At 39.3% G+C, this 27,460-nt stretch overlaps 1 protein-coding gene across 1 annotated transcript in view; it reads right to left on the minus strand.

The window, feature by feature from the left end:
• The window catches only part of LOC139456417 (tetratricopeptide repeat protein 28-like), a 283,334-nt gene that overhangs the window by 195,269 nt on the left and 60,605 nt on the right, over positions 1 to 27,460 (minus strand). Inside the window, exons 5-7 of the mRNA XM_071238117.1 lie at positions 19,872 to 22,178; positions 5,030 to 5,170; positions 64 to 341 (exon numbers count right to left, since the gene is read on the minus strand). Of these exons, the coding sequence (XP_071094218.1) occupies positions 64 to 341; positions 5,030 to 5,170; positions 19,872 to 22,178 (2,726 nt within the window). The remainder of the gene's footprint in view (positions 1 to 63; positions 342 to 5,029; positions 5,171 to 19,871; positions 22,179 to 27,460) is intronic.

Raw genomic sequence — 27,460 nt, forward strand, 5'->3', positions numbered from 1 at the left:
GGTTAAAACAAAAGAAATGAGACAAGAAGTGGGGCCTAATCATCTTCACATCACAGTCATTACCTGAAGTGTTTGGTAGCATGCGGATTGGAGGTCAAACAATGACAGTTTGTAGTCACTGCTGCACTGAGATTCTCGTCGGATTGTCTCAAATAAGTCAGCTGCTTTATACAGCTGGACTTGACACTCTTCCAACCGTCCATCCCCCCATAGAGACAGCCCAAGTCGGTGCCTAATTTTTGCCTCATCTTCACGCCGTCCTAACTGCTCAGCAATGTGCAGGCCTTGCTCCAGGTACTGAACAGCTTTAGTATGATGCCCTAGTGCATGGTGTACTCGACCTACAGTATCAACAAAATTTAATCATATAAACAATTGAAATCTTGTCAATCTTTATGGAATCATTGTCAACAGTAATGAGTAATTCGTTAGTAATCACATGCATAGAAGGAAAAATGTTTCTCAGGTCACACTGACATCAATGTTTTGGGGCTTTTATCAGTTAGCAATGAAATTTCCACTTTACCCTCCCTCCCTCCATTACTCATATGTCATATCCTGTAGCGATGTTCCAATCAAAGACATCCTGTAGTGATGTCAAGTTCCCCATCAAAGACAACCACCACCGAGAGGAGGATAGGTACAATCTGATTGATCACACAAAGCGTCTTGGGGTAACTGTATTCTGGAGGATGGAGGCTTCCCTCAGTAAGCAGGAACCTTGTGCCAATATAAACAATGTCCTGGACTGGTTCGATCTGACTTGTCTAAGACACCCAAATGTAAATGGAATCAGAAATATTGTATTTCGCTGGAGTTGACTCCTGTCCTGATCAGCCAACAATAAACGTCCAAGTAAACATGGAAGCTGATTAGTTGCATGTATGTAAACTTTATGATGGGAGCTGTGATCTGGGTGAACAGCCTAGGAACCACTGATAATTCAAATTGTAGAATGAGGAATTTGAAGCGGTATCCACTGACAGCAAAAGAGAGATATTCAGATCCAAGATGAATCAGCACATGAACATAAGCATCTTGAAGATTTAGATTTATCAACCAATCTCCCATCCTGTGGGCACTGCACTGGAATGCATCTGGAACTGTGAAGGATGAAAGAAAAAAACTTTGTTGAGAACCTTGAGATCTTTATTCACACACTTGTAGATATTTTCTTTGGGACCAGGAACACTGGAGAGTTAAATCCCCTGGGCCATAAGTCAGCTTTAGGTTATAGTCTGGTAGTTGAGAATCTGAAGCCATAGACAAAACTGCGTAAATAGGATTGATGCATGTTAATTGATTTTGATTTTGATCCCCTGTTCCGCTGAACTTGCCTGCTATGTATTTTTCACAAGCTCTTGAAAAGGATGGTCTTCGGTTGATTCTCATAGTCCATTGGCCTTATAGGAAGAGATATGTGCCTTGACCACCAAGTTGAAGGTAGAGTGCAGGAATCTCGTCATAGTGTGATGGCAGACCTCCTACTTCCCCCCCCCCCCCCACCACCACCACAAACTTGTCAAGCGTGTCATTAAACACCTGTGGCGCCAAGACAGATTCAGTCACAACTTATTCCTCCGACTGTTCTTTGACAGCTCTAGACAAAACCTAAGCGAGGACATGTTGGCAACGCGTCCATATATACTGAGAAAACATCCAAATCTGTGGAAAGTAGGTTCTCCTGCATTTTAACAATAGTGTCAAGCAGATTATGGATGATGATCCCAATTGATAGATCCTGATAGACATCTCCAAATCTCCTGAAATCCAATTGTACAAGTCCTGCAAAAGAGGTATAATGTGATGTATTCCAGCAACAAATCAGTGTATGTATGTATCAATATCCACTAACTTGACATAAATAAATCAGTCCCTTCTGTGATCATTCTTTGTAAATTCTGCAATCAAATGTTTAGAATTCTGCACACAATCCTGCAAACCTTTGAGTTTAGTTTTCACGAATTTCATAGTTCTGTACCTGTTTGACTTGTGATAGACTTTTTGTCTGATGAACTGCTAGAATAGCTTATTGAAGTAATTGTGGCAATCACTTGTGTAAACATGCAGACATGCACTTTAATAATACAAAAGTCAAAATTAAATTTATTCATTTAACCATTTCTGAAAACGTAAAATGTTTAAAATATAGTTTGAAAATCGTTTATCTTCTTTCTTTCTATGCAACACAAAAACCTCAATAATTATTTGGAATGCTTTCATCAATACAATGCACAATTCAAAAAATGATTATTTGTTTCAGTAAACATATACTGAACTGCAAAAGAAACATCACCCCAAGTTACATTGCATGATAAGTTGTCATTTAAATATCTGGGATATTTTTGTCAAAGTTTCTAAAATTTAACATTACCTTGTCTGGAAAAATGAAAGTTGATGATAAAAAACAAAGCAGATGACAATAAAACTGATCGCTCAAACGCATCACGGCAATGGCCATGGTAGCCCGATGCATGTGAGTTCCGTGCAAATTGAAATGCACATATGTTCCCCCATTTCTTGCCCAATAAAAATCCACCTAGATCAAATAACATTCACTCATTATTGAATTGCTACCACGTGCCAAGATTGACAAGAAATCAGCGACACCAAGCCCTTGGACGATTGCAAGCTGGACAAAGAAGCCAATGCATTTCAAGTCCACGTAAGGACCATAGACCGGCTCCAGCAACGGTACCAGACCACCAACACTACAGATGGCCGACCATGTAGTGGAAGACCAAGGGTCACCCTCCGACATCAGGATCGTCAGATTGGTCGACAGCATCTCCAAGATCTCTTTGTTACTGCTGCGGAAATTGCTTGACAGACCATGGGGACACACCAGCGACACATTATTTTGGACACCGTGCGTCGACGATTGATGAGCAGACACCTCCACTGTCACAGGCCACACAGAGGACCCATTCTGACACCACGTCATCACCGGGAGCGTCACAGCAATAGCATTGGTGCCACCAGCAGTGGAGAAGAGTCCTCTTTTCAGACGAGAGCTGTTACTGTATCTCAACGGCAGAGAGAGTCTGGCGACGCCGTGTGCAATGTTCTTCGGATACTTATGTTGTTGAGAGAGACTCGTGGGGTGGTTCGAGCATCATGGTGTGGGGTGGAATTGGTCTTGCACAGAGGGTCAGCCCAGGGAGAGGCAATGGTGTCACAGCAGCTCGGTACCACACGCCATACCACATGGCCTTCATCATCGCCTCATCCATTCCATGTATCGACGTTGCATGGCAATCATTAATGTGCATGGCGGATACATGAGATACTGACTTGGGATACCATTTTCTCAGAGACTAGTGTTGTGTTTCACTTTAAGAACATTTGACACTTTAATTTCAACCTTGATGATCAGTTTTGCCAAGTGTCATCTTTTTAATATGTCACAAAGTATGTTTACAGTGTTTGGACAAATAAGGTTTCTCATATATCTATTCATGGTGATGTTTCCTTTGCAGTTCAGTATATTACACATGCAATATTTTACATATTTAAAAACAGCTTTAAACTCACAAGTTAAAATTACTAATTCGGAGGCAGACAAATGCAAAAGTTCTGCACAGAATGTGATTTTCTGCATCAAGTGGTCATTTCTGCAAAATATTCCACGAACGTGGAATACAGCAAGGACTGATATATCCTAGACCCGGGCCAGAGAGAAGGAGAGCTTTGTGTTTCATAATCATCGGAGAATCCAGCAAAGGTGCATCAATGGAGGGAAGAGGTAGTTGACTTGACTTCAGATCACAAGACGGCATGCGATGGAATATCTCCCCAAAAGTTTGGCAGACAAATGATCCAGCTAAAAACTAAGTCCATATTATCTACCTTATGTTCAGAACCTGTATCTGTCAGATCAGTCCACACATTTAACCATGGTGTTGACCGTCATCCAAAATATCCATGCAGCTCCAGATCTAATGGGGACCAACTCTCTGGAAAAATGTTCTCTATGAAGAAAAGCACTGGCTTGTCTTCACACATACTGCAGCAACTACAGGATCATATTGGCTGGCTGGCTGAAACCCTGCTATAGATATCATGGCAGGTATCCAATGCTTCTTCGTAGAACCTGCAGCTCCAGTGTCATTACAATAAGGGATTCCCAATAATGTCTCTTCAAAACCATGGCCATACATTGACAGAGGAGATCCTGTATAGTCCGTCTGCAGACATCTTAAGAGCCAAGGTAAAAACAGATCCTGAAATCTCCTGTCCTGGCTACCGCATGGTCTCTGTGCAGTTCGAGCAGACTTGTGAAGTTTGAGAACACTCAAACCATCTCTGTGGGTACCAATTTGGTCAAGATGAGATGCTAGCAGATGTGTCCTTGCAGCATGACCTTACTTATGTCTGTCCCCCTTCTGGCCTCTTGGCTGGAGAATGCTTCTGGGTCTGCTTCTTTCCTCAGTGATTCTACTTCAGGTGGCATGGCTTTAAGCCTGCTGTCAAACATTGTCTCCATGTCAGTCTTCTGTTTCATAAACAATTGTTCAAAAATGGAGATTGCTGGGCGAGCATCTGGCTGGGGACGACCCTGTGGCAGAGGGTGTGGTAGGTGATGATGGCTAGTTAAGATAATGTGTCCACTGTTTTCTTCATCACTTACATATGTTTTGCTTTCTTCCAGACCTTGGTCTTCTTGAAAAAGTTTGGCTGTGACAAAGCGAAGCACCAGCCGCACCTATTTGGCTCCATCCCTGCACTCCTTACAGGTTGATTGAGGATCCTCCAATGACATAAACTGGCCACACTTATACTTTCTAACTACTTACTGGTACGCGAATAATATAAACTTTAAGTAGCTTCTCTAAACAGAGAATGCCTTGACAATAATGATAATAATAAGAAGTCTGAGACATAATTAATTTTTTCAATATATATAAACTTAACAACCATTATCATAGCATAACATATTTCCCATGTATTCTTTGCATTTTTTACCCCCTGAAAATTAGTGCACATCCTTGTAACTTTGAGCCTATGTTTGGAACACATGTTAACATACCTAAACTGCTGTATGCTAGAGTTTTTGCAACTCGGTCATTCATTTGTGCTGCAATACTAAGATGCTGTTCTTGATGCTTAACTGCCTCTTCGTACCTTCCAAGGGACTCATAGGACAATCCCAGATTCCCATAGGCCCGACCTGCAGAAAAATATAGAGGTATTAATGATCAGAAAAATTTGGTAAAAAATGATACTTAAAGCTACTTCATCAGGATCTGAGATCTAAAGAGATTCTTGAAAGTGGTCAGCATCCACATTTCACTTGGAATCAACTAAAGTCCATATCATCATAAATCGTTATATCATGTCAGCGAGAGGTCACCTGGCTTTAACAGGAAGGAATAATTATTTATGTTATGTATTTATGTTATGTATTTGTGTTATTAACGTTCTACATCAACAACAGTGGTTTACAGAAACAAGTCAAAGTTATTCATAGTCTGTTTGATAAAAATGAAAACAATAATATTTGTGGACAGTTTTCAGTGACATATATATATCTAGTGTTTAATAATACTGTGGGAAGTCTCAAACACTGACTTGTCCAAACTGTTCCATAAGTATATTATGACCAGCATCTTTCCCCTATTAGCTCTTAATATATCTTAAATATACAAAGTAAAAATAGCAATAAAAATAACAACCTATGCATAAACATTCTTTTCTGTTAAAACCGTGTCCCTGGTCTAGTGGTAGAGCGTCTGCCCTGAGAGGAAGGTCCGGTGTTTGATCCCTGGCCATGTGATATCAAAAGAGGTTAAAAGATGGTACTTGTTGTTACCCTGTCTGGCACTTGGCATTAAAACAAGGACTGGTCGGCTTGGAGTCAGTATACTGTGTCTGAGTAGGGGTATTTATGTTAAACTGTGGCATAGTTTCTCAGTGGGCTAGCACTATAAATTGGCAACATGTGGATGCACGTTGCTGTATAAGTGCAATAATCTTGAATGCAATGTTAAACCCCATTTCACCTCACCTCACTTCTTTTCTGTTACATAATATTGGGCATACCTTAACTTTATCACCGGTAGAAGGGAGAAAATGAGTGTACAGCTGATTGCTATTTCTGTCTTAATTTACTCTAAAATTGCATACAATAATCTCTGCATATCAAACAATGCCTATCATAACAGGAAATACGATGTACATCATAAATCATTATGCCTTGAGATTTTCTATCGCAAACATTGACATTTTCATTGATCAGGTTTGTCCAACTGAGGTGATAATGTTTTTGAATGCACACAATATACCAAAAAGCAATTTTGCCTGAAATTTTAACCCAAGAATTGGGACAACATATTATGTATCACAAACATACAGTAAATGGATCCTTGGACTGCACATAATATGCATGTATTTATGCCTCAGTCACATTTGCCATGGTGGGTCTAAAATATCTACGGCCAATAGCAATTATAGGGCCGCCGCAGCATTCCCACGGTCACATACTGTAGCAGTCTAATAAGTTAGGGTAGCTGCACGGTTTATTTTGAATTTATGATGATGCATGGTCGCCCTAGGGCGTCCCTGCGGCGACTATAGGTTTTTGACAAATACCAAGGCATACGCAAGGTAGCCGCAAGGGGGCCACAGGGGACCATACGGCGACTGTGCGACCAGACTGATGCTACCACTACATAGGGCAGCCATACCGCAAACACAAGGCCATCGTACGCCCGATGTATGGTCGCCATGGAGCTGCTCTACGGCATGGCTATAGCGTGTCTAATTGTCTCATTGCTACGGCAAACCTAGAAACTAAAAAAGGTTATAACTCTGTGCTATAATCCCACGACCCATACCGCCTGAAAAAGATAGGGATACGCCCTAGGGCGACCGTAAGGCCGCCGCAGTTATCTCTCAGTTTTGGGGGTCTATCCGTATCCTTGCCGTAGAGCAAATGTGACTGAGGCATTACCAGCCAAGAGAGAGCAGCATCTCACATTAAGAAGTGAAGATTACTGAGATATGTACAAAGGTTTATCAAACACATTCGAGTGTATGAACCAAACCAGGACATGAAGGAAAACGATCGACAACATTTGTAGAGAGGATCTTCAAACCAAAACCCTACATCAAAAATACTCAAGACAGGTGAGTGGAATAAAGGTTTGGGGCACTGTTCTATTTTTTGCAAATGCCACGCCTTATGGCGACTTCCAAGTTGAAGACCAATAATTCTCTACAGAAGTGTTAATCCACCTTTCAAAAGGGACTCGGTCTAGGAAACCTGACCAATAAAAAGTCACTCAACACCAAAGGTAACGTTTAAAGATTTATTACATAGATACATTCATAAAACAAAGCAAGGAGCACATGTATATGACATCTGTGTTCACTGGGATGTGACAGTTGTTACGAAATTGATGTAGGCAGGGGAATAGTAAATAGACGATCAAGTTGGCCGGAAGCTGATTTTTTGCCAGAAAATCCCAACTCAGGCCTAGGTACGTCCTTTCACCTCTAGATAACTCAAACTGGACCCCGGTGACATCAAAAGCGTGTATCTCACTAATTCGAGCTGCAATAGAAACACGGTTTTCATTATCATTGGAAATTAAAAGTTGGAGGGTAACGTTGAAGTCCCACGAAGGGGGCTCGAAAATATGAGGATTGGTCCGCCAAATTGTGAGAGAGGAAGAGTGATTACAGCTCAACAGTGGAGACCACTGAGAGCCCGGCTGAAGAGGAAAGTCGTCAAAGAGCGGGAGACGTAAGCATTTGTCGGCGAGCCTTAGCAAGGTGGGCAGCCAGTTGCGTGTTTGGCGAATAGGGCACAATCACAATCAGAAACAGGTGACTGGTGGCTTCTACCTTCTGCAGGACGCAGTCGGGTGAAAGCATAGACATTGAGGCCCTCCCACAGGATCGACAACTTATCAAGATCCCAAGCCTGAGGATCGAGGATGACTCGAGAACTTAGCGTTGAAGTGGATGGCATAGAGATCTACCTGCATTCACTGGAACAGGGCTGGATTCAGGAACCGCTCTGTTGTTGATGGTCTGTCAGGTCGGGACAAGAAGGGTCGAGAGTGAGTGACACCGTGGACCCCATTCTGTTTATGAACCATACTACCAGCTAGTTGTCAGACTGTACCATGAGGTGAGATGAACGTATGTGTTGGCAACGATTCCCGTCATCCTGCCACTTTGAGATAGCGAAAGTGCAATGAACAGATGAAGGGATGGGACGAACGGCCCCAAAAAGACTCCTACGCAAACGTTTGGCTTGACTAACCACCACTGTAGATTTGAGTGGAGATGGATAGGTAGGGAAATCCATGTCTGACAATTGTCGATCCTGATAAAGGGCACAAGGAAGTATTGAAGCAGTCGCAGATGCAGGGAGATGCACTAATGCCAGGAGACCCAGGAGCTGTTGCCTTCGTCACAGCTGATGCATGCAAAGATGTATGAATTATGTGACAGGCCACGGTGCCAAAGGAATTCCAATCGGGAGCACTTTCCATTGGTAGTGTTTGCCTTTGAAAATGAACTGAAGGAAATGGCAGTGTTCCCGATGCATGGGATGGTGAAGATAGGCATCCTGTAGATAAAAACACTGGGATGGATGAGCGTGCAAAGGAGGGTGATCAATGTCATGCAAAAATTAGGGGGAACTTCCAAAGAATTGAAAACCTTTATGTTGATGATTAACTGGAGCTTTAAACTGTCCCTTTATGGTACAAGAAAGAATGGTGAATAAACCCCAGGGTCAATGGAAGGGGGCCGAGATATTCTATCTCATTCTTTGTAAACAAAGTGCCTATAGTGTCAATCATGGTTGGTTGTTGAGCGGCCTGATACTCTCTGTAGAGGCCACAACGTAGTTGGTGGTAGGGAGATTAGGGGCATGTGATATCCTTTCTGGAGCAACTGTGTCATGCAGGGGTCTGTGTGGACGATCCAATTGTCTGCAACCACCCAGTTTTCCACCAACGGGAGTGTCTGTGACGGGGACAGCTCGAGGCGTATGTACTTGTCATGCTGTAGAAGAAGGGAGTCATAGATGCCTTGGATCCCTGCTGTCCCCTACGTCCTCTTCCACGACTGCAAAAGGGAGTAGAAAGGAGGGAGACAACATCCTTAGATCTTGTTGAACGGGTATGAACTGTGGAAAGTTACAATCCTTCTCATGATCCTCCAATTTATATTTCTGAAGGTAAAGGAGATCGACAGCTAATTGGTGTCCTTCTGGACTTCAAAGAACTGCTGGATCCCCTCCGCGAACAGGGTATGTGATGACCAAAGGAGTTGATACAATTTGACTATGACAGTCCTGTTGGACACCACGGCAACGAAGGGCTGTCACTGAACCAGCGTGATGCGATAGAAGATCCAGAATGTTCGCAATATTATTATGTATAAGGAGTACCGTGCCTCTAAAGAAGGTATCATCATGTGATTGATAGGAGTGGGAGGTGGAGAGCACTTCTGTAGCTGACAGGATTGTATAAATGACCGGTAGCATAAAATGCCAGTGTTTCCGTTCTCCGTTAATTGCCGGCTTTTTACCGATAAAAATATCAACAAGCCGATAAATATGAACGCTGTCGGCTACCATGTCCGATAAAACATTGTTTGTTTTAAGATATGATCATGTCAACAGTTACTTGCCTCATATAAATTGATAGGCTTTATTCATCAAACACAGAAACGCAAGCGTCTGTTTCGCATTCCAGGGAACCCCCCATCTATTAATAGCATGACTATCCCGCACCAATTAAGGTGCTTCGCTTTGATTGGATAATATTGTCTTGATAGATGACGTTCTAATCTGACGTGGCACGAGATTAAAAATGTCGAAGGCGAAGCAGACGAATCTTTCCACCTTCTTTGGGGTGGAGACGTCTAGTGCTAATCTGAAACGGAAACATGCGGCTGACGCGAGCGAATGTATTGAATCAAACACTCCCTCGACCTCGAAATCTTCGGACACAATGTCTAGCGAACCAGACTTGAAAAAGAAAACGAAATCTGTACTGCGAAAGTTTAATGCAGAGTGGTCGAATGAATTCAAGTGGCTTCGTTTTGAGGAGGAGGGAGACAAAATCATAATATTTTGCCGAATCTGCGAGGCAGCAAAAAAATGTAACGGTTTCACTAAAGGTTGTATTAATCTCAAGAAATCTGCTTTGAAAGATCATAGAGACAGCGCCTCTCATCATCAGGCCGTTACAACGATGTATCACAAAAATGCAATGGCAGCGCATATGGAGGTGGCAACAGGCAAATCTGACGAGAAATTAAGAGCAATGTTAAACACAGTTTTATTCATGTCTCAAGAAAATATTGCTACCTCCAAGTTTTCTAAACTAATCGAACTGCAGCAGCGGAACGGATGTGAACATTTACAGGGAGAAACGTACACTCATTCGGACTCGATAGACGCAATGGAGAATGCACTTGTTGAGAGTACTAATGAACATTTAAAATCTAAACTTGAAAAAAGCAAGTTTATTGGACTCATTATCGATGAGACTGTAAATATCACGGTTGAAAAAAAACTTATATTGTTTGTGAAAAACGTTAACGACGGAAAGGCAGAAACAGTGTTTTTAGGAATTTTTTCAGTTCATAGTGGTACAGCCGAATGTATCATGGAAAAAATTCTTGAAATTTTGCCTCAATGGAACATTCCTTTGGAAAAAGTGGTCGGTCTAGGATCGGATGGTGCGTCTGTTATGACCGGGAAACACTCAGGAGTTGGGAAGAGGTTGCATGATCATAATTCATATCTTGTGCACGTCCATTGCATAGCCCATAGTGTCGCACTTGCTTCAGCCGATGCAGCGAAGATTACGAAGGTCGTAGCGGACTATAGAAGGACATTGAATGATATCTACAAACTGTTTGAATATTCAGCAGATACAACAGATTGCGAGAACTTTCAGAGGTCCTTGAAGATTCTGACTTTTCAAGTTTAAAACAACCATGCAGTGTTCGTTGGCTTTCCGTGGGACGGGCGGTCAAAGCAGTGAAATCTAACTGGCCAGCTCTTGTTCTCGAAATTGAAGAGGAATCTGCCGAGCGAAACAACGCTGTTGCCACGAATATTCAGAAGAAAATTCGAACGTACTCCTTTATCCGACTTACTTACATGATGACTGACGTGCTCCATGTGATGGACAAAATTGTTACTCTTTTTCAGAGAGAGAATATCAACTTGGGCATGATTATGCCAATTGTGAATTCTACGATTGACTCCCTTGCGTCTAGAAAACACAGCAGGTGAAAATGAACAGACTTTCTTGGATAATTTGAACAACGGGGAATTTCGTGGAATTCAGGTCACATATGGGGACCCGCGATCTATCGGTGCGTTTGTGAAAACCCGTTGTGGGTTCATTGCGGAACTCTGTAACTCTCTGAGAAAAAGATTTCCGGATGACTCGCTTGATATCGTTACTTGTCTGGACAAAGTGCTCAACCCAAGCCGATTTCCCAAACGCAAGAGGAACTGACAGCTCACGGAAGGGAATCCTTTGAGAAATTATTGGACAAATTCTGCCTCCCGATTGGTCCAGCTGAAAATGACGTCATCAATGGCATCCGTGCGCAGCATGATTTCACACCTTTCAAGATGGCGGTCAACAACATAGGAGCCGACTCGTTCGAACAAAGTTGCAAGACAGTGATTTCTGAACTTTCAGATATTTATCCCGACTTTTCCACTCTGTGCTCGATAGCACTTGCTATCCCAGTTAGCAGCGTTGATGCTGAACGTGGATTCAGTTTGCAAAACAGGATACACTCTGCCAGTCGCAATCGTCTTTCCCAACAACGGATAAACAACGTGATGCTGTTGAATCTACACGCAGACGTCAACAATACTGTCAAACAAGCTACGAAGATCTTTCGTAGAAAGAAACGCAAACTTTAATAAACAAGTCAGTATGTTTTATAATGTATTTTATTGAATTTATTAATGACTGACAAAAATCACAAATGACCGGTATTTTGGTACATTGCCGGCTCATCTGTCCGGCAGATAAAAATATGACCGGAAACACTGAATGCACTGTGGTGTCAAAATGTGTGAGGTCTCGATCTTCTATAATGAATGACGAACACAATTGTTTCTTGGAAAGTGTGGATAAATCACTGTCAAACTCTGGGGAGGTTTACCATCGCCGACATTCCATGCATAGGGTGAAGTGAGGAACTTGAATTCGGTCACGTAATCCGATGAACGAGGCGAAAGTCTTATCTAGATTAATTGAGATGTCCAATAGTACCGGTTTTTGAGGGAGCCTAATATTGGTACCGCCAAACTAAGTAAACCAATCCACAGCCAAAGCCGTTTGATGTAGCTGCAACCTTTCAGAAATCCATTGGAGGAGCACGATTCTGAGACTTCTGGATCAATCGAGAATGGCTGCATGAATGGTGACTTCCAAGACCCAAGGGAGTGCCGAAGGTAAGAGCAGTTCATATGATCACTGTCTGAACATCGTCTAATTGGAGAAGAAGAGCGTTTATCAGATCCCGAACGCCGATCCTGAGAGTGGGAGCACCTATCCTTATCCTTTGAAGACGATGTCTTTTTTCTGCGATCCTGAGAAGGACGATCAAGAGCGTCCTGATGGGTAGTCTTATTCTCCTGCGACACCTCTCAGCGTAGATAAGGCACATGTAGTCTTCAAGTGAATGGCATTCAGCACACATGGAGTCAAAGGAGTACTGACCGTGATAATCACAACAAAGAGTGCGAGGATCAGACGTGAAACACGTGTGTCTACAGTTGGAACATGCCGGACGCATGTCCTTTTTCCCCCATATTGCAAACTGTCTCAGTCCACAAATAAAGAATAAAAACTACAACAAATATATTCTCTAGGTCCAAGAAACACTTCCAGACACGGTGGCGATTAGAAAGAGAATGAGTTTGTTGAGAGACACACACACATATTAAGATCGTAGAAGGTTACCATGCACAGAAGCATGTTATTGACCCAATTATTGGTCTATAGAGATGTTGAACTATAGAGATGCTGGGGTGTGTTCAGTTGAATGTATTTGTTTCAGAAGCTGGAAACATGGTTCATGCACGTCTCCACATAGGATTGAAGAAGATAGGCAAAGTGTGAGATAGGATAAGTTTAACCTTTAGCCTGCTGAATTATTTTCACACTTCTTACCCTGCCTGCTGGATTAGTTTTAGCATAAGGCGCTCTAAAGACGGGTGGGTGATTTCAAACAGTCGGTGCCTCATTAAACAAGGACCAATTGAGGAAATATTTTGCACTTATATTCCTGATAGAAAACTACACAGTACTATATAATAATATCCCAATGTTTTCAATCATACCAAGGTAAAGACCAAAACGAACACAAACTTTGTAAATTTTCTTGAACTTACCTGAATTGCGTTAGTGAAGGTGGTTTGCATTTCATGCTAGGAACCTTTAAATATCGTAACATTTGTGCAAATTGATTTCAATAATCATATCTCAGATATCTTAATTTTAATTGAGTAAAAATTCGGGTTTTTTTATTGGCAAATAACAGCGCGATGGTAAATTATAAACCATTTCAGTAAATTTATTATCTGAATGTTAAACAGAAAAATAACTTAATTTTCGAGGTCATAATGTCGGTTGCAGGAATACGAATATTGAGGTTAATCTGACGTGTCATGTTATAAAATTTGCAGGAAACAATTAATGACTTATAAATATTCACTTATCTTAATTTCAAAACGTGTTTCAAAATAACATCCCTGCGTTGCTGAATATGATTTCGGTGTTAGTTCCACATTACATTTGGGATAGTTATCCTTTCGGGATACATTCATAGATTCTAGCATGATTTTAGAACAGTTTCACGAAGGATTTCTAAATTTATTCCAAAAATATGAAGACCACCATGATTGCGTATTGATGATAGATTTGTAATTGTTTAATTATTTACAGCTGTTTACAGGTTTGAAAATTTTATGTTCTATTCAGTAGTTATTTTTTTCCACAATGATTGTGTGTGTGGACAGTAAATATTGGTCTTTGCATCAGCACAGTGTAACTGGTCAAACTTCAAATAATATCTTAAGTTTAAACATATTTTTTCAACAAACATTATCTTTCACTCTGAAAATCAACTACATGTATGTGAATTAGTAACTCTCTGATGTCATCATTTTAATTTTAGTATTCCATGACTAATGAATAAATCAGATCCTTAACATATACATACTAAACTCATATGGACATTAATCTTGTGCATTAAGTGGTTTGTTTCCAAATAAAACAATTCTGAAATATAATTTAATAGGAATATGATCCATTAATTACAGTAACAGTACTTGTAACAGTACATGACATTTTTGTTTGTTTAATCACAAGAACCATGGTGGCACATAAGCTGGTAAGTTAGCCATGTTTCTAAGAAAATGCTATCTCAGTCTTCTGGTTGGAATGAAAAGAAATGTGCCTGTGTACATGTTTACCCTTGCCAGATGTATTTTTTCCAGTCAGCCAATCCATTACTTTTGTTCACCTTATGTGGTCTATTTTATACTGCTTCCAACCTGTTTTTCCTTTTGTACGCAATCACAGTATCACAACTTCCTCAGCTGGTGTGTATAAAAGTTCCCCTGTCATCATAAAAAAAGAATTATAAAGGAAAGTCATATTTTCATTCAAAAACATTTCTGTCTTTCCTTGAATATTCTTTGTGTAAGTGCCAGAAATGTCAGTGTCATAAAAAATTAAAAAAAGATTTATACATGCTTGTCAATAATTCTAGAAAATTAAGTTAGATGTAACAAAATGATTGTACTAGTCTAACGGGATAACTATGCATGTGGAGATGTTTGTTTACCGCCGTTGCCATGATTGTCCAAGTTCCATCCAATCGATGATGTTACGATTCAGATTGTTTTTGTTTACAATTAGTTACACCGAAAGTTGATAATTTTTAGAAATTAAGGAACATGAGTGTTTTCCTTTCGTCAGCAAACAAACAATTATGATGGAATAGGAAAAATGATGAAATTATAAAGAAAATATCGGAGTGCATGCCGCTCAACGTGACACAATTGTTTCTTGGAAAGTGTGGATAAATCACTGTCAAACTCTGGGGAGGTTTACCATCGCCGACATTCCATGCATAGGGTGAAGTGAGGAACTTGAATTCGGTCACGTAATCCGATGAACGAGGCGAAAGTCTTATCTAGATTAATTGAGATGTCCAATAGTACCGGTTTTTGAGGGAGCCTAATATTGGTACCGCCAAACTAAGTAAACCAATCCACAGCCAAAGCCGTTTGATGTAGCTGCAACCTTTCAGAAATCCATTGGAGGAGCACGATTCTGAGACTTCTGGATCAATCGAGAATGGCTGCATGAATGGTGACTTCCAAGACCCAAGGGAGTGCCGAAGGTAAGAGCAGTTCATATGATCACTGTCTGAACATCGTCTAATTGGAGAAGAAGAGCGTTTATCAGATCCCGAACGCCGATCCTGAGAGTGGGAGCACCTATCCTTATCCTTTGAAGACGATGTCTTTTTTCTGCGATCCTGAGAAGGACGATCAAGAGCGTCCTGATGGGTAGTCTTATTCTCCTGCGACACCTCTCAGCGTAGATAAGGCACATGTAGTCTTCAAGTGAATGGCATTCAGCACACATGGAGTCAAAGGAGTACTGACCGTGATAATCACAACAAAGAGTGCGAGGATCAGACGTGAAACACGTGTGTCTACAGTTGGAACATGCCGGACGCATGTCCTTTTTCCCCCATATTGCAAACTGTCTCAGTCCACAAATAAAGAATAAAAACTACAACAAATATATTCTCTAGGTCCAAGAAACACTTCCAGACACGGTGGCGATTAGAAAGAGAATGAGTTTGTTGAGAGACACACACACATATTAAGATCGTAGAAGGTTACCATGCACAGAAGCATGTTATTGACCCAATTATTGGTCTATAGAGATGTTGAACTATAGAGATGCTGGGGTGTGTTCAGTTGAATGTATTTGTTTCAGAAGCTGGAAACATGGTTCATGCACGTCTCCACATAGGATTGAAGAAGATAGGCAAAGTGTGAGATAGGATAAGTTTAACCTTTAGCCTGCTGAATTATTTTCACACTTCTTACCCTGCCTGCTGGATTAGTTTTAGCATAAGGCGCTCTAAAGACGGGTGGGTGATTTCAAACAGTCGGTGCCTCATTAAACAAGGACCAATTGAGGAAATATTTTGCACTTATATTCCTGATAGAAAACTACACAGTACTATATAATAATATCCCAATGTTTTCAATCATACCAAGGTAAAGACCAAAACGAACACAAACTTTGTAAATTTTCTTGAACTTACCTGAATTGCGTTAGTGAAGGTGGTTTGCATTTCATGCTAGGAACCTTTAAATATCGTAACATTTGTGCAAATTGATTTCAATAATCATATCTCAGATATCTTAATTTTAATTGAGTAAAAATTCGGGTTTTTTTATTGGCAAATAACAGCGCGATGGTAAATTATAAACCATTTCAGTAAATTTATTATCTGAATGTTAAACAGAAAAATAACTTAATTTTCGAGGTCATAATGTCGGTTGCAGGAATACGAATATTGAGGTTAATCTGACGTGTCATGTTATAAAATTTGCAGGAAACAATTAATGACTTATAAATATTCACTTATCTTAATTTCAAAACGTGTTTCAAAATAACATCCCTGCGTTGCTGAATATGATTTCGGTGTTAGTTCCACATTACATTTGGGATAGTTATCCTTTCGGGATACATTCATAGATTCTAGCATGATTTTAGAACAGTTTCACGAAGGATTTCTAAATTTATTCCAAAAATATGAAGACCACCATGATTGCGTATTGATGATAGATTTGTAATTGTTTAATTATTTACAGCTGTTTACAGGTTTGAAAATTTTATGTTCTATTCAGTAGTTATTTTTTTCCACAATGATTGTGTGTGTGGACAGTAAATATTGGTCTTTGCATCAGCACAGTGTAACTGGTCAAACTTCAAATAATATCTTAAGTTTAAACATATTTTTTCAACAAACATTATCTTTCACTCTGAAAATCAACTACATGTATGTGAATTAGTAACTCTCTGATGTCATCATTTTAATTTTAGTATTCCATGACTAATGAATAAATCAGATCCTTAACATATACATACTAAACTCATATGGACATTAATCTTGTGCATTAAGTGGTTTGTTTCCAAATAAAACAATTCTGAAATATAATTTAATAGGAATATGATCCATTAATTACAGTAACAGTACTTGTAACAGTACATGACATTTTTGTTTGTTTAATCACAAGAACCATGGTGGCACATAAGCTGGTAAGTTAGCCATGTTTCTAAGAAAATGCTATCTCAGTCTTCTGGTTGGAATGAAAAGAAATGTGCCTGTGTACATGTTTACCCTTGCCAGATGTATTTTTTCCAGTCAGCCAATCCATTACTTTTGTTCACCTTATGTGGTCTATTTTATACTGCTTCCAACCTGTTTTTCCTTTTGTACGCAATCACAGTATCACAACTTCCTCAGCTGGTGTGTATAAAAGTTCCCCTGTCATCATAAAAAAAGAATTATAAAGGAAAGTCATATTTTCATTCAAAAACATTTCTGTCTTTCCTTGAATATTCTTTGTGTAAGTGCCAGAAATGTCAGTGTCATAAAAAATTAAAAAAAGATTTATACATGCTTGTCAATAATTCTAGAAAATTAAGTTAGATGTAACAAAATGATTGTACTAGTCTAACGGGATAACTATGCATGTGGAGATGTTTGTTTACCGCCGTTGCCATGATTGTCCAAGTTCCATCCAATCGATGATGTTACGATTCAGATTGTTTTTGTTTACAATTAGTTACACCGAAAGTTGATAATTTTTAGAAATTAAGGAACATGAGTGTTTTCCTTTCGTCAGCAAACAAACAATTATGATGGAATAGGAAAAATGATGAAATTATAAAGAAAATATCGGAGTGCATGCCGCTCAACGTGAAGTGCCAAAAGTCAACAATGGCCGTTTCTGGTAGTTGTGTGCTGGAAAGTTTGGCCGAAACTTTTTTAACTCGAGATATATTTTTTTTGGAGGTAAATAAATTACTGAAAGTTTTGATATTGAGCAAACTGAGCATTTATGCATGTCATACGTAATTTAAATGTTACGCAAAGCCTTCTTGGTAAATAGATATGGCGAGTTTTATTTTGGGGTGTTGTTATGCTATCCGCCTGTCGAATGGGTTCGACATCAGATGCACGGGAAGTGACACCTCTGTCGAATAGCGTGCAGAGCTTCAAAAATCAAACATTTTTCAAAATCCTAAATCATCAAAAGGTACCAGTTCACCACAAGATAGATCTGTTTAGCAAGTATAATCCAGAAATATTCAACAGTTTTGAATTTTGCCCCGGAAACGAGCACTGCCCTCATTTTCAGTATAAGTCTACCCTGTCTTCATGAAATGTTTTTTTAAAAACAACAAAAATCTCAAATCATAAAAAGGCACAAGTTCACCACTAGACTGATCTGAAAAGCAAGTTTCAGCAAGAAATATTCAACAGTTGAGGAGAAAAACAGAAAACAGGTGGATGGATGGACAGACATGCTGATTGCAATATATGGTTCCTTCTCTTACAAACATCTGATACAAGCAGAAGATTGGTTGTCTACACAAAGCAGCAGAACTAGCTTTTGAATTCACAAACCAATTCAATGCCTTGCCTGAAGGAAAATATGTACCAAAAAACTCCTTTTTTCAGTGACCAATGTTTGAGTAATCACAGGATTAAACATTTTTCAGTTTATAACCTTACGCGGATTCAAACAGTTTGCACATCGGTTTTTGGATTCAATGAACCTCAATGAACTGAAAAAAACACACAGTTAACCCTTAAATAAAAACTTGAAACACTTGAAAATCAACAATGAAGAAGTTGAAAGTTAACAGAGTGTAGACAACATACAATTCCCTGAGACAAAAAAATAGAGCCATGGCATTGAAGCTACCTGGATATGTAGTCAACAGACTAAAACAGAGGGAAACTGGCACTAATATATCATGATTTGAGCAAAACATGGTTACCATAAATGGAAACATACAGGCTAAAATAAAGTGCAGCTCCCTCAATCTGGGAATTTCATAGATGAATGCAGTTTTTAGAATCTTTAGAGTATGGTCAAAATAAGTCAAAATATATAATTTCACTAAGTTTAATCTTACTACTGTCTATCAATGTACCAAATTTCATGACAGTTTAGATAAAAAACATGACTGATTAATGGCCAGCTTTTTCAATATTTCTGCCATAGCAACCAAATTGAAAATCGGATTCAAACCTCTTGACCAAATTCATTATTGGGGGAAATAGCATGTGAAGCTTCATCGGTCCAATGGTTTCTGAATAGATGTTTACAGACCACAATGGATGCCACACAGGCAAGCTATGACATAACTGTTACATGGTATGCAGTCTTGTTATAAGAGTTGCTTCCCTTGGCATTTGTCTGCCATGCAAGTTGTAATAAAGGTGTAGTTTTAATCTGAGTTGTCTATGACTATCTAGACGTGTACAACACACATAGCACGTAACATAAACTAACTTCGCTTTCCATCAGGTGATGTAAAACAACAGAATTCAGTAAAGACAAAGTCACTAGAACAGTCCAAGCAAAGTTTTATCCTTGTGGATTCAGGGCAGCTAATGCAAAGTTTATGGCAGGCATTTACAAGACAATAGACAGTAACATAACTTTGGAATCATGAGAAATAAAACAAGCATTAGTGTGCTGGGTCCATGAAGAAATAATCAATCAGTTATGCATTACTTATTTATTTTCTACTTACATTGACAGGCTGTCTTGTTGCCTGCCTCTGCAATTTGCAAGTCCATCTGGTGGTATTTGAGAGCTGCTTCATACTCTCCCATTTGCTGGTACACTCCACCAAGCCCACATGCAGCATCTCCCTCACACTGTTCATCTCCCATGTCTCTGGATATACTTAGTTGATGTTCTAAACATGAGATTGCCTGTTCAAAATTCCCAAGTAGACTGTGCAGACAACCAAGTTCACCATATGCTGAGGCCTTAGCAACAAGGCTGTTAAGTTCATGTGAAACAACAAGTCTCTTTTCAAAACAAACCAAAGCTTGCTGTAAATTGCCAATAGCTCTGTGTGCATTTCCAAGACCACGATAAGCTCTGTCCTGTTCATGAAGGTTACATGACTGTTGAGCTAGAGCCAGAAACTGCTCATGACATTTGATGGCCTCTTCATAGTCTCCAAGTGCCTCATAACAATCACCAAGGTTTCCAAAGGCTTTCCCTTTGTCCCTCATTGGTATTTCTCCATATAATTGTTCCAACATTGCCAACTGCTGTTCAAACAAACCAATAGATTCCTCAAAATGTCCCATATTCATTTTTGTGATGCCAAGGTTGCCACAGGCTTGTCCTTCTAATTCACTGTCATGGAGATCACGACTGCGCTCCAGTTGTTCCTCATAGCATTTGAAAGCACTCAAGTAATTTCCTAAGGACATATGCACATTGCCCATATTACCATGAGCTCGACACTCTCCTTTCATGTTATTGTTCTCTTGTCTGATGTTGAGTTCTTGAGTGTGGAAGGCGAGAGCCTTGTCATACTGTCCCAACATACGATGAGCAACACCTAACGAGCCATAAGCAGTAGCAAGTAGATCTTGGTCTTGGCAGTGTTTGGCAAGTTGCAACTGTTGTTGATAGATCTTTATGGCCTCTTCAGTATCTCCAGTCTTTAGCAGGAGATCACCAATATTCCCCAATGCACGGAATTTGCCAGGACTGTTTCTTAAAGCATCCATCAAACCTAAACATTTCTTTTGACATTCTAAGGAGTCATCAAAATGTTTAAGAGACTTATGAGCAAGGCCTAAGTTGCAATAAGCCCTTGCTAATGACAATCTGTTTCTCATCTCTCTAGCAAGTGACAAATCTTGTTCATAGTAGCGAACAGCTTCCTCATAATTACACAATGAATAATGAGCATACCCAAGACTAAAACAAGCTTTGCTCTCACCTTCCATATCATGGAGCTCCTGTGAAAGGCTCAAGTTTTGCTCATAAAAAGATACTGCACTTCTGAAATCACCTCGTGCACAATGAAAGTTACCAAGATTACTGAGTGCCCTGGCTTCACTTGATGAATCTTTAAGTTCTCTGGCGATATTCAGGTGAGAGAGGTAATGCTGTAATGCATTTTCATACAAACCAAGAGCTTGGTAGGCCACTGCAAGATTGCCATTTGTAGATCCTTCTGAGTGGCGATCATTTACTTCTGATGCGATTGTAAGTTCCAGTTTGTGGTACTTAACTGCTAATTCATGCTGACATAGAGCACTATATGCATTACCAATATTACCATAAGCTCTGCCCTGTCCAGCTTTGTCACCCAGAGCTTTGGCAATGCGCAAATTGTTATTATGAAGCTTTAGTGATGCCTCATATTCACCCAACTGATGATAGATGATACCTAAATTAGAACAAGCTCTGCTCTCTGCAACTCTGTCTCTGGTCTGCAAGGCATTATCAAGTTGCTGCTCATGGAAGCTTTTGGCTTGTATGGTATTACCTAAACACCGTGCTGCGTGACCCAAACCAGCAAAAGCACGAGCCTCTAGTGCCTTATCAGAATGCTCTTCAGCAATTCTTAAAACACTGTTATGATACAATATTGCTTTTCGGAAGTCTCTGTTGTAATGATAAGCACTTCCAAGGTTGCTGTATGCACGTGCCTCTTCCACATGACTGTTCATTTCCTTGGCCATTTTCAAGTGTTCCTGATGGCACTCTACTGCACTGTCAAAGTTGTTCATAGCTAAATAAACTGCACCAACATTACCAATTTCCCTTGCTTCTGCTAGCTTGTCACCACTCTGTTTCAGTAGAAGAACACACTGTTTATGACTGTTAAGTGCATTTGGGTAGTCCCCTATTGCTGTGTACACATGACCAAGGCTACTGAGGGAGGTGGCTGCAGTATCCCTGTCCTTGAGCTTCATGGCTATGACAAGCTGGTACCTATGGTTTGATAATGCTTCTTTGTAATGACCTTTGGAGAAATATGCAGACCCCAGGTTGCCATATGCACGGCACTCACCATCTTGGTCACCTGAAAACATAAAATTCAAAATGAAAATAACTTGAATCTGAACTGAAACTCCCCGTAATTCAGTGATGTCAATTTCAGGTCAGGAAGTGCTAAATTAGCTATTTTGCTTAAAAACACATACTACCCAACACTTGCATACAATGGGTTTTCATTGTCTATTTTTAAATACCATTGAGTCAATGGTTTAGGAATATCTGATTCATTTGTCAAAAGTTTGGGGGTGGACAGTTAACAATGAGTGACTCAACTTCAGTTGTCCAAAGATTTCAGAGCCAACATAACTGTCATAACAACCAGTTAGTAACGGTAACAATTAATACACACATACTTTCTTTAACCATTAACAAACAGTTATTGTGTAATGATATTATGTTGTTTGTTATTTTAACTAAACTAAATTTAGTACTTTTCTGTTGATTACTATCTCAAAAAGTAATGATAAAACAAAAATGCATAAATGCCTTGCTTCGATAATCAATAAAATAACACAATATATATGACAAAATGTTATATTTGGGATAACCCTTTCTTCGTAAAGTACAGATTCTCATACTTTTTTGGGTTGAGTCCCATCCAGGATTCGAACCCACACTTCCAAAATTGAGGCACCTAATGGCCAGCACACAAAAGTCAGCAATCTAACCTATTCAGCCACCAAGGTTCCATATAAGTGAAAGTCCGTAAACTATACTTACTCCTTTCGCAGTCAGGGTCAGGCAGGGGTTTATTTAAATACTTCATTAGTTATTAATGAAGGGTAGTTTGTTTTGGACAGTTCTAAAATCTATTTTGGAGATTTGGGTTTTAATCAAGTTTGAGATGACTGAGTAGATCGTTGAAGTATTTGTGGGTTTGAATGAAAGTGTAATGTTTTTGTATTGTGGCGGGAGAGATTATAGAGTGATGCGTTATGAGTGATAGAGAGGACAGTGGTTGAATATGTGATTTAGGTCTTCTGGTGTGTTGTATCATGGGCATTAAATATGTACATAGGTTTTGTTATGATGCTATATACTAAAAACAACTGTTAGAAAACCTATAATGGTAGTTATTCATAAAATATACTTTAATGCACAAAATATCAAAATATAATATCATTGCAATGTTCTAAATCACCTAAATATTAAACCATAAATACTTTGTCACGTAAACCAAAACATTTAATAATTATCCCTATTGAAATAATGTTAATCTAAATGCCATGTAAGCTATGACTCAATTTGGGTGTCTAGGTATCAATGTAAACAAACCTCAATCCCCATAATCCAACTAAGTAAACATAACCCAAAAATAACATTGTCTCTACCACTTAATTACCTCTGTATTCAATAAGTCTAGACAGACCTTGGGCTTATCATCTAAAACAATAGATGTAACCTGCCAGCTAGTTAGTGTCAAAGGATACACATCTTAAGGTTCCAAATAGTTCCAAACCTTATAATAACATTCACATAAATGTTAATCCCTAATATGGTTGGTCAACAGAACCTAACCTTGTGATTGGTCAACTTACCCAAACCCATGGTATACCACATATAAGTTAGTATAAATATCGGTCCGGAAGAAGTGTCTTTACCGAAGAGCCAAAAGATAATAACCTAGAAATAAATCTCCCTTTCACAATTGAAGAACTACTCCACGTCCTACGAAATAGGAAAAAGGGCACAGCCCCAGGCTTAGACCTTACTTCATACCAGATAATTAAACAACTACCATCCAAACTACTCCAAACTCTTCTAAAACTCTATAACCTCATATATCTAAACGGACAGGTCCCATCACCTTGGAAACAATTTTTAAGCCCTGGTCATACCAATCCCAAAACCAAATAAACCAGCTGACCAGGCTAATTCATACAGACCAATCTCCCTAACTTCTAACTAATGCAAAGTAATTGAATCAATGGCAAAAAACAGGCTACAACACTACTTACAACAAAAGAACATAATAAATCCAGACCAAAGCGGACGCTCAACCTTAGATAACCTCGCGCAACCAGAGCAGGACATTAAAACAGGCCAACTTAACAAACAATATACTACATGCATCTATCTAGACTTCTCCAAAGCATTCGACATGGTTTGGCATAACGGGCTGATACAAAAACTACAAAAAATAGGTCAAATAAACTACATCCAAAGTTTCCTAACAAACCACAAAATCTCCGTGCGAATAGTCCAATGTCTGCTAGAAAATGGCACTCCCAAGGGCAGCATACTCCCAAGGGCAGAGAAGTATTAACACATAATATGTAAATCAACATTGCACACGAACATCAAATATTGCATTCTTGCAGAACACGTGGTCGAAGCTCCACACACAAAAATCCATCACATGTCAATGTACACTAATTGCGGTAGACATGATCTGTAGCATAGCTTAAATATCAAACTGAGAGAACGCAAATGAAGTCAATCTTGGCTGTCGTAACATCTCCAAACAGATAGGAGCAATGAATGTGGGCAATTAAAAAAATCCACATCCTAAATGTTGTATGGTCGCCTGACTAATAGCACAACTGTCATCAGTGCATGAGATCTTCGAAGTGTATCATGATCTTCATCCAGCCTAGTTAATTCAATCCTTGCAATGAATAGCGGAGTGAGTAAGTATGATTTTACAGCACTTTTAGCAATATTCCAACAATACCATGGCTGGAAACATCAAAAATGGGTTTCATACATTGTACCTCTGTGGGGAATGAATCCTGGGTCTACTGCTTAAAAGGTAAAATATAACCACTAGGCTTCCCCGTCGTCCCCGATCAACGTTGATGCTGCTCCAGCGATCTTCTGATGGATGTGAAGGAGTGGTTGATGCCCTAGGAGAGGAGCAAAACTGTCGATCAGTCAATCCCATTACTGAATAAATAGATCGTCTGTTGATCAGGCAACCCTTGTCAATGTCGATAGGCAGAACTATGTCAATCCCTAGGAGAAGGGTATCGATGACGAATGTTAACTTCAAGTTGATGTCCATCAGTCGACACTTGTGCCTAGGAAGAACCTTGTTGATGTCAATCCCTCGGAGATAGGTTTGGATGTTGATCGGTATGGATGTTGATCGGTAGATCCAGGTCGATCAGTCAACCCATGTCGCTCCATAGTAGAGAGGTATTGATACTGATTGGTGGACCCCAGTCAATTGATCAATCACCGATGAGAGTTCTATCTAGGAAAGGTGTATGGATGTTGATAGGTAGATCCTTGTTGATGTCAATCCCAAGGCGAAGTTTGTCCAGTCTCTTGACTGCATCTATTGTCTGTGGAGTGGTAAGGGGAACGTGCCCCTATGGTCAATAGTAGTCGATCCTTGTCAAAAGGTGAGCACACAGGTGAGCGAAGAGGGGTGGTTACATGCAAGGTAAATTGCGGATAATGTACTGGGGAGGAAATGTGACTTCATACTTAAACCATGTCCAATATATATAGAACCTAAAATCCTTAAAATACATTGTTTTGTTAAAGTTATTTTGAAAGATAATAAGGAACTCTAGCTCAATCAACTGTGAGAACACTGTGTGAGTCGGCCCTGAGTAAAGCACGTGCACCTCGCACTTTGCTTTCATGGGTTATGAAATGCATTTCCCAGGGCAAGTATACAATTCATTTTTGACCAACTCGAGCACATTAATCAGTCACCTAAATAGTACTTGTCCATGTTGATGGGCCTATCATGAGCAAACTTAGCCATGATCAAGATCAATAGTAAAATCATTGAACAAAAAGCTACCAAATCACAAGTAATGCACAAATACTAGAATGCTTAGAGTAACATACTGTATAAAAATGCATAAAACATATATCACAGTTCATATATGGAGAAGCCATTAGTCCTGATGTAAGTATATATGTAGGAGTTAATTTCATACACATTCGTCACCACTCGCCCCTTTCCGTAACCTGCAAGAAGACTCGTCCACCCTATCGATGAATGTTATGTGCGAAAATACGACAAACCAATCAGAATGCGTGTGATTTCAAGTACTTCGTCACAGAATCCCTCAGAAATAATTTGTGTTTTTACATATGTCTTGCATCTAAAAATATACCCAAGATTAAATGTGTTCAATCATACTGTATAATTCCACACGTCCCGATGTGCTTTAAATTGCATCTTAAATATATACAAGCGTATAGTTGACAAAGTCATCTATATCCCCTGCCCATTTTAACATGTTATGGTCCCAAACAAAGTAACTGACCCAACATTTCTGTTAGCCCATTTCAAAATAGATGCAATGGAAATTCTAAAATAAACATTTCTAAAACTCCTTAATATCAAATGGCACTAGTTCAGTATGCGCTTTATATATAGACATGCAATGTTTGGCAAGGAAATATTTAACAGTTTATTTGTTATACTACTTAAGTAAACCAATCCTATATTAAAACTTAAATCCAACTTGTTGCCATGGAAACGTAAAAAATACAAATTTATAAAATTCCTAAATAGCAAGAGGCACTAGTTCAGTATGTGTCTGGTAAACATGCACAGTTTTTGTTGGAAAGTATTGAATGGGTTTTGAGTTATGCTCCGGAAACAAACTCTACCCTATAGAACCTAAGTCCAACTTGTTGCAATGGAAACTTAAAAAATAAAAATTTATAAAATTCCTAAATAGCAAAAGGCACCAGTTCAGTATGTGCCTAGTAGACATGCAAAGTTTTGTAAGAAATTATTTAACGGTTTTTGAGTTACGCTCGGGAAACGAACAGCACCCTTATAGAACCTTAGTCCAACTTGTTGCAATGGAAACGTAAAAGATTTTTTTTATAAAATTCCTAAATAGCAAAAGGCACCAGTTCAGTATGTGCCTAGTAGACATGCAAAGTTTTGTAAGAAATTATTTAACGGTTTTTGAGTTACGCTCGGGAAACGAACAGCACCCTTATAGAACCTTAGTCCAACTTGTTGCAATGGAAACGTAAAAGATTTTTTTTATAAAATTCCTAAATAGCAAAAGGCACCAGTTCAGTATGTGCCTAGTAGACATGCAAAGTTTTGTAAGAAATTATTTAACGTTTTTTTAGTTACGCTCGGGAAACGAACAGCACCCTTATAGAACCTAAGTCCAACTTGTTGCCATGGAAACGTAAAAAATAAAAATTTATAAAATTCCTATATAGCAAAAGGCACCAGTTCAGTATGTGCCTAGTAGACATGCAAAGTTTTGTAAGAAAGTATTTAATGGTTTTTGAGTTACGCTCCGGAAACGAACACCACCCTTATAATACCTAAGTCCAACTTGTTGCCAAGGAAACGTAAAAAATAAAAATTTA

Source organism: Haliotis cracherodii, unplaced genomic scaffold, assembly GCF_022045235.1.
Source record: "Haliotis cracherodii isolate W230 unplaced genomic scaffold, xgHalCrac1.p SCAF_11, whole genome shotgun sequence".
Lineage (NCBI taxonomy): Eukaryota > Metazoa > Mollusca > Gastropoda > Lepetellida > Haliotidae > Haliotis > Haliotis cracherodii.